A 14,192-nucleotide genomic window follows, 5' to 3' on the forward strand; every position below is an offset into this window, starting at 1 on the left:
TCCACTGCCCGAGATGTGGTACACTGTCTGGGTCCGTGGAAAAGCACTGTGAGCCAGCCTTTTCATCCCTTGCCTTCGTGGGTTTCTGTCGAATATGATGTGAGTTAATTCTTTCAGAAAGCTGCAAAAAGTAATAATTTCTTACTTTTTAATTATCGTTTGGTGACAGACACTGGATGAGGGAAGGAGGCGGACATCATCTGGGGATAAAATACTAAGAGGTTTTTGTCTATCAGCAGCTGTGCATGAGCCATTAGCAGCTGTGCACACACTCTTCACTGTTTTAGGATAAAATCCTACAGAAAAGTATCACTCCAGATGGGGAAGGTTTATGTGTGTCAGCCCTCAACCAATCATGCTACAAGCATATTCCTTCCTATGCTGGACACTGCCAAGCCTTCATCAATCCATCCTGGTGCATCTGTACTTGCCACCTTCTTCCACACTAGCATGATGTTAACATCTTCCACACTAAAGACCTTAACATCAACAGAACCTCGTGTGTTTGAGTGCACTAGGCATAAACATTCTGCTAGAGCTGCAATTGCTGAGGAAAGCCCTCAGATCCCATTTTGAAATACACCTTCCCAATGCACCTGATTGACACTGCGAACAGTGGTGTGCAGATTTGCACATCTGTTTCTTTCCCATATTTAAGCATCTGTTGTGTGAAGGACAAAGTGTGTAAAAATGAAGTGGGAAATACCATTGAAAGTACCAGAGTCAAGCTTGCAAGGCTTTACTAATTCTTTCCTACTCTACTTTTAATGTGCAAAATGAAAAATGTGTTGAGAATGTGTGAAAAACAAACCTATGTCAAACCTATTCTAAACGGAGGGCCAGGACCTACATTTATATGCTGTAATATATGTTTTTGCAGGCAGACATTATGCTAGAGCTCCTGTACTAGTATCTGCAGATACTGGTTCTCCATCATTCTGTAACCCAAACAAACTCACAGCTTTCGGGGCAAGTATCAGCATCTTTCATTTTTTGAAACAGACCAAGGCCTTCCTCCTTGCTCATGGTTTGTAAACAGTTTCTTACCATTTGCTCTCTCAGCTCCTACCTCACCCCACAGCTCCCCAAATACAATTTGCAATCATTAGGACAATGCATGTAGAGATACTGAAGGCAATATATACCCTATTTCCTTTGAGTGCATGTAGAGTACTGGGAGCTGGAAATACCTACCCTTTCCTTTCTGTCCAACAGCTTTTTCTCTGCCTCCTGGAGGCTTCTAAACTGTAATTTATGTACTTAAGTGTCAAGTGGAGCAAACTAAATGTGGACTACAGTTTCCTACTGACATACAAAGGCCAAATCACCTCTTGGCATATGCGAAAAGGTTGTATAGGCACTCGGGTGCACCTGCCATTTTACGCCTTTCAAGAAGAACAAGCACGTGCCCGTGGCAGCACAGCCCTCCCGATGGGAATTGCATCCCCTCGTGGTCCAGCCGTGCCCCCAGCATCTCACCTGTCGTGTGCCCCTACGCTCATTCGCTCGGCCCTGTTTTCAGTCCGCTCAAGCTAAGGGACAAGGGAGAGCCGCTTGGCGGGACTGTCTTAACGGGACCGGTGTGCTTCGTGTGTGAAAAGGAATGCCACTCAACAGCCGGCCTTCCCTGCTCACTCACACTCCACCGATCGTCCCCTGTGTCGGACAAACACTGCACTGTGAGCGGGATGAACCCAAAACGCCTCCGCGACTTCCAGTGCCGCCCCTCGACCCCACGGCCAGGCAGACCCCCGCCTCTTGCTCTCTCCCAGTCCGCCTGCTCCATGAGGAGCAACAGAAGCTTCCCAAGGGACCGCCGAGCCCGTGGAAACGCCCCACTTCATCACTCCCAGCCACTGTCTCTCGCTCGGGCTGTACAGGCACCCTACCACCCCACGCCTTGCCCCTTGCTTCGCCCAGGGTGAAACTTCCACCCACGCGTGTTCCTGTGCTCCTGTGGAGACGCGGGCAGAGCGCCCCGGAGCCCCTCTCCGCTGCCGCCGTCTCCGCCAGCCCCGGCTCCTCCCTCCCTCCGCCACTCCCCGCCCGGGCGCGCGGCCCCTCAAGGACTCCGGGCGCTCAAAGTCAGGCGGAGCGGGGCCGCCGGCAGGGGGCGGGCGAGGGGCGGGCGAGGGGCGGCGGTGCCCGCCCTGCGCGGAGCGCGCTCCGAGCCGGCGGCGCTGCTGATGCCGGGCGGCGCGGCGGCGCGGAGCTCAGCCCAGCCCAGCCCAGCCCAGCCCAGCCCAGCCCAGGGCGGCACAGCCCAGCCGCGCCGCTGAAGGGCACCGGTGGTGGCGAGGCTTCCCCGCGCTCTCCCGCGGCTGGCGTGCGCCCGCCCCGCAGCATGGAGGCTGGAAAGCGCAGCTCCTCCGCCGGCAGCCGGGACGATGGCAGCGCTAACTCCTTCCCAGCTAAGCCGGCGGCCTCGGCAGAGAAAGCCCAGAGCAGCCCCGGCAGCGGCGGCGTGAAGGAGCATGGCAACTCGGTGTGCTTCAAAGTGGACGGCGGCGGGGGCGAGGAGCCCGTGGTGGGCTTCGAGGATGCCGAGGGACCCCGGCGGCAGTACGGCTTCATGCAGCGGCAGTTCACCTCCATGCTGCAGCCGGGGGTCAACAAATTCTCCCTCCGCATGTTCGGCAGCCAGAAGGCGGTGGAGAAGGAGCAGGAAAGGGTTAAAACTGCGGGGTTCTGGATCATCCACCCCTACAGCGACTTCAGGTGAGCGCGGGGCTCGCGGCGGGCGAGAGAGGGGTGGCCCCGCCGCCTCGCACCTCGCCCGGCTCAAACTTCGGCGGGCGCCGGACCGGGCGGCGGGGCCGGGGCCGGGGCTGCCGGGGCTCGGCCCGGCGCTCTCCAGCGTGCTGCACCCGGGACGGCCCCGCAGGCCCCGCGCCGGCCGGGGCACCGCCCGCAGCCTCCGAGGTAGGATGCTGAGCTTATGGCTCTCCATCCCCCCGTCCCGGTCTGTCTGCGCCGCGGGGCCGCGGGCCGTCGGGCACGACTCTGCCCCGGGGGGATGAGAGCTCGCCCGCCCGCGGGGTTACACAGCTGCACCAGCATCAGTAAAATCCCAGTGTCGGCACACGTCTGCCCTTCCCTGAGCACCCGGTGTAAACACTTGTTCCAGGGGTTGCGAGAAGGAAGCGTGTCTTGTCAGAGTTACAGTAAAATAAGTTTATCCAGGTGATGTGTGGGAAACTATGTTTTCATAGGGAGACAGGTAAATGTGATGGCAAATTAGCATTGCTTTCACAGTAAACTGCATGGATGCAGGATTAGAATATTCATACAGCAAGCAAGCAGTGCAAATAAATGCCCTAGAAGTTATATTTCCCTTTAAAATTACATTTAAAGTGTAAGATTATTTCACTTGATTGTTTACGCCAGCTGGCTGTTTGCCTTTATAAATGTAACATTTTCTATGATATTTTCTGAGGAACTATTGATGCCATTAAGTGTATTTAATCAACAGCTTGAATTGAACAACCTGCGTCTATACGATAAGTGAATTGCACTGGAGACTGTGTTTAAAAAAAAGAAAATCCAGAATGTTCAATAGTTACATGGATCTTCTAAGAAAAAACTGGGTTAAACAGAACATTCTTTCAGTAGGAACAGGAGGAAATACTTTCAAAGTCCAAGTTTCTGCGGGACTTTTGGAGTGAGGTGTTTCACAATGAGCTGTGCTAGCACCTTGCAGTTAAGCCTGAGAGCAGTACAGCTGCAGGAGTGGAGGAGCACGGCAGCACTCAGTTATGACTTGAAATCATTCTTCAAATCCCTACTTGTTTTCCTGGTTCCCTGAAGGCAATAAACTGCTCTCCTTCTTCTCCTGGACCTTTTCCCCCCTTGCATGTCAGCACAGCTGCATTAGCGGGTGCATTAAGTGGGGAGAGAGCCAAGCACCCACTCCCTTTCTACCAGCTAGAGAGGGACGCAGCAGGTCACATCTGGTGCTGTGGTACCATGCATAGGGGATTAGGGGGGTCTGATAGCCTCTTCCTTACCCATGTGTGTGTATGAACTTCATTCATGTGAGGATTCTGTTGAAATGAATGAGGTTATTCTTGTGAATAATTTTCCTTGTTCTCTTGTAAGCTTGGTTTCTGAGTGAGGTGCACACCCAAACAATGTTTTGGGCAATAGGAGCTCATTTGTCATATTTTGCAGCATGTAACTTTTTAAGCTGTTCTGTGAAATAGGTGATAAGCATGTTCATTCTGTTTCATTACAGAAATATCTTCTAATTCAGTCCTAATTCTTTGAGTGGGAAGGTTTAGAGATCATAGCATATGTTTCCCTAGTTTTTTCAACAGGAGTAAACAACAATGCATCCTTTTCAGGCCTGTTGTCTGCATATTCTTAAATTAACTGGTATTTTCTGGTGCTTTTTTAAAAGTTTTTATTTTATTAGAGTGAGTGCTTGGTTTTTGAATAAAGTTCTTAGTCTTTCATTAGTATTGGGATGGTGTGGCCTGCTCCAGACCCAATTTTTTAGCCAGTAGGACTGTTTCAATGAAAAATATGAGATGTGTGTGTTGTTTTTCCCGAAATAATTGCAGCTGTATAGTGGTACAACTCTTCTTGGGTGGCAGTGCGAAATGTGTGAAGAAATTGTACTATACAGTATATTCACCTTCTTATTTGGGAATTACGACAGCACTTTTAAGCCCCATCTAACAGTGTCTCTGTACCAGAATAAATGCATATGTAACGATGGAGTTGCCTTGGTTTATTTTTGCGTGTTATTTGTAACAATGTAATGCCTGTGTGTAGACAAGCCTTAAAACATCCAAAGAGACACGGGTATTCCCCAGCCACTGTGTTGATGTTGATACCATCAGGGGAAAGAACTAAATTTTCTACCTAAATAACAAGAAAAAAGTAGAAAGCTGAGTATTTTATGATATTCAAATGAGAAGATGTATAGTGCATTTGTAGATGCAGCTCTTATTAGGGTATTTGTGGCACGTATGAAAATAGAAATCCCAGTGAACTTTAAATATAGGCACACTTAAGAAAATACTGGATTAACCATGTAAAATGTGGGAAATTCTGGTATAAGCTCCTGTGGACTCTTTTTTTTTTCCCTAGTTCTGCATGTCTGTATGCATTTCCTGGGATAGTTTGATATATTTGGTTGTATTTCTTGATCTCATTCTCATTTTTATTTGTAAAACAGTATATTTATCTACACCAAGTGGTATTTTGTTTTGGTGTTTGGAGGAGTGGGCAGCATCCCGGTGCCCTCCTGCCCCTTGTTTTGGTATGAACAGAGTGTGGAAGCTGTGTCTCTAAACTCGGTGCTCTGTGAATTAATTAGTTACTTGCAGCCTTGTGGGGCTTGGTCTTTAGTTTTATGGCTCTCCATCCTGCTTGTGTTTCAGGGAAGAATTGTCTCTTCATCGGGCAAATACACCCTTGGAGGATTAAATTCAATAAGTATTACATAATTTTTCCACAAGGGGACCATTTTAATCCTGGTTGTCTTTTCCCAGTCTTCTGAGGTTAATGTGCAATTTGGAAGCTGTTACATAAACTGAGCACCTAATGCACATCAAACCCAGCACAAGGCCTCTGTTTTTCTCTTTGCAGCTGTGATTACTGTATCTCTAAAGTTGGACAAGAATTCTGTGTAATAGCATGAGTCACAAAAATGAGTTGATCAGTCAGAGTTTACTTAAGTCTTGTGTGTGTTCTGTGAGATACTGAGTGCCTCTGGCTGTCCCTTCTCACATGTGGAGGAATGAGCCTGCTGGAGAGCATCACTGGTCCAGCCCTATGGCCTTGCAGCCACTGGATGAGAGCAGGACAAAGCCAATAGGAGATGGGAGCAACTGCCCATGGTTCTGCTGCTGCCACACGCATTTCATTTATTTCGTAGGAGATTTGTGGTGGACATGGGCTTTGGGTGACTTTTATATGTCATGGCCTTCTGGTATTAATGGAAATGTACGTGGATGGTTTTTAGATGATTAATTACTTCATGTCCTTTGTCATGTCAGGAGTTTCTTTAATGTTCAGAGGGCTTGCTTGCATGTGCCTGGGCTGCTTGTCCAGCCCTGTAGCATGTCCCTCCCACCCTCCCTGTCTGTGGCCCCACAGAGAAACCCACGCTGTCAAGGAAATCTTGGGTTTATTACCACATTGGATGGGGCATGTAGTCAGCAATCTATAAAGAAAACAGAGTTACTGCCAGAGTGGCATCTTTTGACCAGAAATAGCAATGCATGAGACAGACTGAATGGAAATAATACGTGTATGCGTAAATGTAGCCTTCACACTCTGATGGTTACAGTCAGCTTAATGTTTGGGAACAGCCTTTCTTTGGAAGTGGGGACAAAAATTTTAACTGGCTTCAAGATGAAGTGAAGTAAGACTGTAATGTGGTGTTGTCTGTCAGAGAAGCAGGTGAACAGGTGCAGTGCAGGCAGTGCTGAAGGGTTTTTTTTCTCTGTGTAGATGAATACAAAGTATAAACTAATTTGAAACAATAGGGAAAAATTATTGACATTTTGTCTCTGTGGGTAACTTCTCATTTATCCAAGAAACTCAAAACCTTATTTTAATGATAAGAATAAAGTAAAATCAGAATTATTTCTAAAACTTGAACAGAAAATTTAAGAGCATAGTGAATAGTAAAGGTTTTCTGGATTTTTTTTTTTCAGCTTGTGTGCTGTTCCAGTTTCAAAACCTTTTTTTTTTACACATTTAAGGCATCATGTGAATGTTTGAGGTTTATCCTATAAATCTTTATAAATCATTGAAGGCCCTATTGGTAATACCTTGCAAGTAATTTAATGCCAGGTTTCAACAAGTTTTAATCAGGGTAAACACAATATTTGCATTTGTATGTCTGGGTAGTTACAGAAGAATTTGCATCTGTCTCTATTCAAAGCCATTTTATTATATTGTGCAGTTTTATGCAACCCATCCATGTTGCCATACACACGTACAGCTTCAATTTTCAAGTGTGTGCCAAACTGTAAGTCAAAATTGCCATGGTTTAGTGTGACTCATGGCCTTTGTTAATGATCCTTTTTTTAAAACATTTGAACTTATATTTGCATTATGAATCAATTTGCTTTTTAATTTTCACCTATCTTTTTAACCTGTCTTTGATCACGAGCATGATAGATTGTCCATGTTATTATATGTGCAGCTCGAAATCACATTTCTAAAATTCATGCATGCGTTGGTTCAAAACCTGTTCTTTGGGACCAGTCTTCACTCTGTGTGTTATACCTATCTTAAGTTTTATCTTAAGAAGCTTAGGGTAAGCACTTTGTCCTTCTCTTTTGTCACGTTTTTAATATCTCTCTTGAAGCTAATGAGATTTATGTTTTTGTGAGCTGTTACATACTTAGGTTTATATAGAGCAGTGGAGTTGGAAGGTAGTGCTATATGCAATGAAGACAGAATGTATTGTATCAGACTTAAATGTAAATGATAGAGGTATATGTATTCAAAATGAAAGACATAAATCATGTTGGTCTGTACTAAATAGTTGAGATACAAATTAGTGTGGGCTTTAATGGATACATTATATCACTGGTAGTGCCGGAATATGAAATGGCCACAGTTTTGTATTCTCATGGTAGTAATTTCTTGTTGCTCAGTATTTGTCATGAGACTCTATTGCAGAATTGACACTTCTGAATTCACTAATAAACTGATTATCATGTTACTATGTTCAGTCCTTGCATGTCGCTAAACATAGAGAACCATTTAGTATTAAAAAGATTATTAATCTTGTGCTTGATTTTTTATTTGCTGCTTTCCAACAATTTTTGCCCTTTACTTCTGTAAATGCCCTAAAAAAATAAAATGACATAATTGTAGCATTAATCTAAATAATGCATTTATAATGTTTGAAAATTCTCTCTGACATCAAGTTATATATTAAGCTTCACAATAGTTCCCCAGGTAAAAATGCAAGTCTCATAAAGGCAAACTGAAGAGAAATACAGTAATGGTCCTCAAATGCATAAATGGATGTTACAAAGTGGAAGGAAATTACATAGAAATAATGGAGTGGAATTGTAGCAACAAATATCTAAACTAGACATTTAGGATGCAGGACCAAAAATAAGCAACAAAATGTTCTATTGGAAATATTGTGATGTGAAATATAGGCCAGAAATGCATTAGGTTGTTTTTCATCTCCAGTTCCTATTATTTTTCATACTGAATAATGTCTCATCATTGGTTAGCACAGATTCATTTGTTACGAAATCTAGTTGACTAAAGCTAGCTACTGACATTTCTTTTTGCACCACTTGTAAGCAGGGATGTGTGAGAGAAAATGGAGATAGAGAGGTGCATTTTGTGCTTTTGGACTCATGAGGGCCATGTACTCTTGTCTTCTTAGAGATTTTCTTCAAGAGCTACTAAGGCAAGGCAGTGGAGTCCATCTAAGGTTGATGCAGCAGCCACTCGCCTTCCAGACCTCTAGGGCATGTGGGAAGCCGTATGCCCTTGTTTGTTCAAGCAAAGTGATTAATTTTATTAATAAGACATCCTTCTGTCTCTAGATATATAGAATACTAATGCATAGTTTGAGCTCACTTACATGTTGAACATTTGCCAGTTTTCATTATGTTCATTCTAGTTCTGGCGTAAGTCTATTCACTGCATTTTCTTTCACATTTTTGTCATGTTACTTGAACATTGAATAAAGTTTAGAGGAGAGAAAGAGCTGAACAAGTGTAACTCAAATAGTTCCTCAATTCTCTGAGTTACTTTTAATTTAACTTGGGACATTTCAACGATCACTTGCAGCACCTAGGAATAAGTACAAAAGTACTTTTCTTTTTTCCTGCAAGATGCTTAATTTTACCATGTTTACCTTCTACATGATCTAAATAAAGGCAAATATTTTCATCATGATTTTGAGAAATGTTTAAAAAGAAACCACAACAAAATAAAATAAACCCCAAATGTTACAGAATTCCTGTGAGTAATTCCATAACATGTAAGTCAAAGATGATATTTTGGGGACGTTACATGTGAATCTTTAAAATTTAACCTGGAACAGTCAACGTTGTGAGACTTCCTCTTCAGTTTTCTGATGTTTTTGTTTTGACAGCAATGAGAAAAAGTGCTTGATAAGTATGACCTATGTCCATACATCGTATATACACTTACCAAAAATTGGATCTCATAAGATCATCATGGTGCTTGGGCCTGTGGGGAAAAGGTACTGATTCTGGTATTCCAGTTGATTGTTTTAGCATGGCTACACATTGCAAAATGTGTCCTGGGACTGTATTCGTTAGCTCATCAAAATAAGCAATGCTTATAATTGAGTCAATAAAAGTTTTTTCTTCATCTTAGGTTTCTCAGACTTGGGTACATGAAGGGAACTGTGAATTGGAATACTGTATAAAAACATCAACTAATACATAAAGGTCTAGATTTACGATTTGATTGGGGGTTTGGTGACTACAACAGCTGAATGAAAGATGCATAGGATTTGATAAGTTGCTTAGGCTTTCTTGTGTGTGTATGTGTGTAGTTTATATAATGCAGCTAAAATTTGAGTGGCTCAGTTTCTGATCATTCAGCCTGGAGTAGCAGAAATAGAGATGTATGAATTCAGAGGTCACCTAAAAAGTATGAGTCCTTAGTACTGCATTTCTGCCTACCTATCTAAGATCTGTGGCACTGTAATATTTAATTAAACTTTGTCAGCTTTTTTGAGAGGTTCAATTTGAAGGTATAAGAAGGCAAAAACCTATTTTTAGGGACGAGTGTAGAATATGAAAAATTGAAAAGAAATGTACTTAATTTGATCATAAGTAAGAGGTATCCATTCTCACCTTTGCTTTCACTCTACAGCATGCCTGAGAACTGTTTTCTATGTCAATATCCATTTTCTTTTTGGGAGAGGAAACTTTTAACCTACTTTGCAACATTTAATTTTTAACCTGACAGTACAGTTCTTGTTAATTGCTTGAAAGTCCTTTAGCTGTCTATTTCCTGATTCTTTCCCAGAGGCATGATTTAATTTTAAAAATCATAGTGTATTCAGCTCTAATTATTGGAGAGCTTGTTCTAGACACATAGTAAGGTATGTTAATGACCAAAAAGTGTATCAGCTGGAGTCAATGTCAGTACTACCTCAAGGACACTGTCATTTAGCTTCTATAAAATCCCTGTTAATATCTTTTAATCTGATAGTCAGATTCAGGCAACCTGCATGGTATTTTTCAATAATCTTATTGCCTTCTAGTGCAATGCAACTGGAATAAGTCTGGAATAAACTTATGTTCAGAAAATGTTCATTTAATTACAAAAGAGCTGCATACTGTTTCCATTACATATTTGAAAAAACCCCAAACTAACCCCAAAGCCATTTTCATTTTTGCCAGTGAAGTTCCCAAAACTGAAGTTACATTACATAGATGAGAGTAGGATATCTTGATTGTCTTCTATGTTGTTTATGTGTATATATTTTCTAATTAACCATGTCATTTATTAAATAATTTGCTACACTATTGGAATTTAGTGTGCTACTGCTCTTAAGTTTCTATCTCTAAGAATGTAATATTTATTAAAAATCTTATTAAGATATTTCATTTTCAGCTGAAAAAGCATGGTTTGTTTTATGCTCACAGTAAAAGCTATGTTGGTTTTTGGGGGGGTGGGGCGTATTTTTTTTGAGTGGTTTTTTTTTTTTTTTTTTTTTTTTTTTTTTTTAATTGCTTTAAAATAGCCAGTATACATAAAAATTGTTTTTAATGCTGGGAGGGTGGTTTAAGTAATATTACTCTTTTTCATCCAGTTCTCAGTCTGAAAATCACTGAATCTTACATTCGCACAAAAGCTCCACTATATAAAGAGCCCCACAGAAATAAATTGTGCCCTCACAATACCAAATCTTCTGATTCTGTATATTTTGTACTCTGGTTGCCTCCAGGTATTTTTCCTCTTATATCAGTAGACTAAGGTGTGGAAATATTGATGTTTCTTTAGCCGATTCTGTTGTCTCTTACAGTAATTTATCAGATCCTCCAAGAAGCACCTCTCTTCATGGCATGACTGCAGCAGTGACAGCAGGGTGCTGATACAATCTGACCTTAATGCAAATACATGGACTGCAGTAAATTTAGAGTAATATGCCATGAGACCTCCATAATAAATGATTGCTCTATCTTTTTCTGGGGAAAAGCTGTGGAAAATACACAGAACTTTTGTAGGATACATAGGAGTAAAATTTATGCAGGTCTACCCAGGAGATGAAATAAAAGCATGGGTACAAAACCATAGAGATGCAATTAAGCTTTTACATGGCTGGTGAGAGGTTTTCCATCAGGCTCTTGAATGATTTCTGTCTAGTTGTTCATACCAGGAGGACTTATAATTTCTGTCTGGTAGAGAAATTGCTGTGAAACCAGTAGCAGGTACTACTACCCCCTAAACATCTTATGGCAATAGACACTTGCAAGCTTCTGGGATCCCCAAACACATCCTGGGCTACAGGATCCTTGGGATGGCTGCATATGGGCTTGTTTGCACTTGATTTTTCAGTGAAGGTAACAGCCAGGCTTGTCTGTCACTCTGGTTCACCTTGTCTTTAGTGCCAGACAAGCCCGGTAGTAACACCAAGAATTGCTTTTCCAGCTCGGGATTAGTCTGGTCGATTTAAACTTGGAAACAAAACAAAAGTAGCAAAATAAATCAAGCATATACATCAAATTTCAGTTGTTAATGGGTACCACCTTACCAAGTGTTCTTATGAGCTGTTTTTCAGAGCTGTGTGCCCAGTGTTCATGGAAACTGTTATCTAGGTGACTGCCTGAGTACTGAATCCTGCTTTTTCTTTTATTTGTAGCATTTCTTGTGGTCTAATTTTCAGGTAGTGAAATCATGCTATAGGCAACTTGCATTCGAAAGTTCGTAGGAGCACTGGGATGTAGTCCCTGGAGAGTATTTGGAAGCAACTTCCTTTTTTCCCCTCATTCTGTCTTCTTCCTCCTACATCTCTTTCTGAATATATAATGCATTCCTTTAAATAAATGGAAAAGATGAAATTTTTTTTGGTTTTTTTCAATTGTTTGTTCTGCTGTGTAGTTTTCCATTCTTAGTCTGTTAGCTAGAAGATACTGAGCTGTTTGTTTAAACTAGCAGGGAGAAGTTAGTTTAGGTATTCTTCATAATCTCTTGCAGTTTTCAAAATGCTTTGTAGTAATTAAAAGAAAAATTGTGTGTATATTTTCCATTTCCCTTGACTTGGACAGGTTAGCGGCTTTCTGTTGAGAACTGCAGCGTGATGAAGTTGAACATACTGTTACCATACATTGCTACACAGACACTTTGCCGAAATTGTCCCTTCAGCTTGTATATTGCCAGCATGGGAATTCAAATGTTGCATACATCTACCACATTAAAGATATAATTATCAGAAGCACGGTTTTGTAATGCAAAGGGAGTGTGGTACAAAGAGTAAGCACTGCCAGATGGTAGGCAATCTATCAGAGTGTTTAAAAAGGGTCAGAATTGAAAATGTCTGAAATCTGATGGCTTATTAAGCAGTAGACGTTGAATGTGTGGGAAAAGTGAGAGATGAGTAACCTAACCATGAGGTGCCCACATGACCAAACAGACTTTTAATTGCATGCATTCTGTCAGTATTATATGAAATACTTGTTTTTGCTAAATTAAATGTGGTTTTGAAATTTGGAACAGAATATTAAATCCAGTGATATACTGCTGGGTGTTGAAAAGTTCAGCAGGATTTGAACATGTTCTTACTGTTTGTTTTTTGAAGTAGTGAATTTATTATGATGGTTCATCTCTCTGTAATGGAAGAAGAAGCCCAAAAACAATTTCAAGGTTTTTGTGCTGAAAATAATTAAATCCAGTCTGTAATAATTTTATTATTTCATATAAATATTAATTAGGTAGATATGAGCTAAGTACAACATAAATTGTGACTGAATCCAATTAAATGTCTCTGGTTTTACATTGCTATTTAAAGGCACTAACCATGAGTTTAAAATTTCTTGCTTCACTTCAAACTGTTCCCTATTCTTGTTTCCTGAAGTTAGATTTTTCTATAGTGTGCCCTTATGTTGTGCTCTGTTGTTCACATGCACACTAATTTTCTTCTGTCAAGAGATGATTCTCATTAAGACAGGTCTGAGGAATACTCTGTCAGTATTATACAATCAGGAAGTGTTATTCTGCAATTTCCACCCCATCCACCTCATTCCCCAGGACTGTATGAGCACTGCTTGATGTGACTACGGTTGTTTCTGTAATTTCTAAGCTGCAGCCAACTTTTACATTCTACACAGGCTAGACCAAATTTATCTTCCTGTGGAAGGGATGGGAGAGCTGCAGTGAACTTCCACTCCCACACTTGTTCCTCATAGCACGACAGAGTTCAGACTTGCTTCAGGGAAGGAGAACTAGCTTTGTAGCCTGGGAGTGCAGGTACCATGAGTCTGCCTAAAATGGTGGCAGATGTTCCTGCTGGGACTACTGACTCGTGATTCCGTGAAGTGTCACTGAATAGCAGTTTCTCTGTGTTGAATGTGCACGCTGATTTTGTGCCACTGGCAAAATGAGCAAATGGAATATGATATTTAACTTGGTTTCCTGTTTCCAGTGCAAATTTTTCCATTTCTGGAACGGCTTTGAAAGTGTCAGTTTTACCCAGTGCTCCACACAGTGTGCAAATCTATAGGATGTTAGATGAAGATCCAAGATGGAAGTCAGGAGCCCATCTGTCTTTGGATTTCAGGACCTAGATACTTGTAAGCATCTGGACTTTGTGCCTGAACATCTTTCAGAATTCCAGTCATAAGGAGCCCAAAATGATAAACCTGATTTTTAAAAAACATTGTCCATGGGTGCTGTGCTTTTTGCAGAATAAGTGTGTCAGAATAATGTGAAAATGTTTCAGCTTCCATTTTTGTTGTGTTATATATTTTGATTTGCAATTTACAGATGAATGTATATTGTAAGATTATGAGGAAAAGCTCTGTTAATAAATTTTCACTCTTAATTTCTTGCTGTTCTCCACCAATAAATTATTAATATCTATTTGGCAGTTCTAATTATTACACATCTTTAGTTTAAACACATTTGATTAGTTCATAACTCACTCTCCTCCAAAAAAATGAAACATAAATATTTGGCTAAATTAGATTTTGTCTTTCTGAGGAATATTGGCTTGTGGCTCA

The 14,192-nt window shown here is 41.4% G+C and overlaps 1 protein-coding gene across 1 annotated transcript in view; it reads left to right on the plus strand.

Moving 5' to 3' along the window:
- Positions 1 to 2,344: 2,344 nt before the first annotated feature.
- Positions 2,345 to 14,192, plus strand: part of HCN1 (hyperpolarization activated cyclic nucleotide gated potassium channel 1) — a gene marked incomplete at both ends in the record, with an annotated part of 201,203 nt that continues 189,355 nt past the window's right edge. The window contains one exon of the mRNA XM_082302246.1: positions 2,345 to 2,718. Coding sequence (XP_082158372.1) covers positions 2,345 to 2,718 — 374 coding nt within the window. The remainder of the gene's footprint in view (positions 2,719 to 14,192) is intronic.

This window comes from Coloeus monedula (genome assembly GCF_965178545.1).
Source record: "Coloeus monedula genome assembly, chromosome: Z".
Lineage (NCBI taxonomy): Eukaryota > Metazoa > Chordata > Aves > Passeriformes > Corvidae > Coloeus > Coloeus monedula.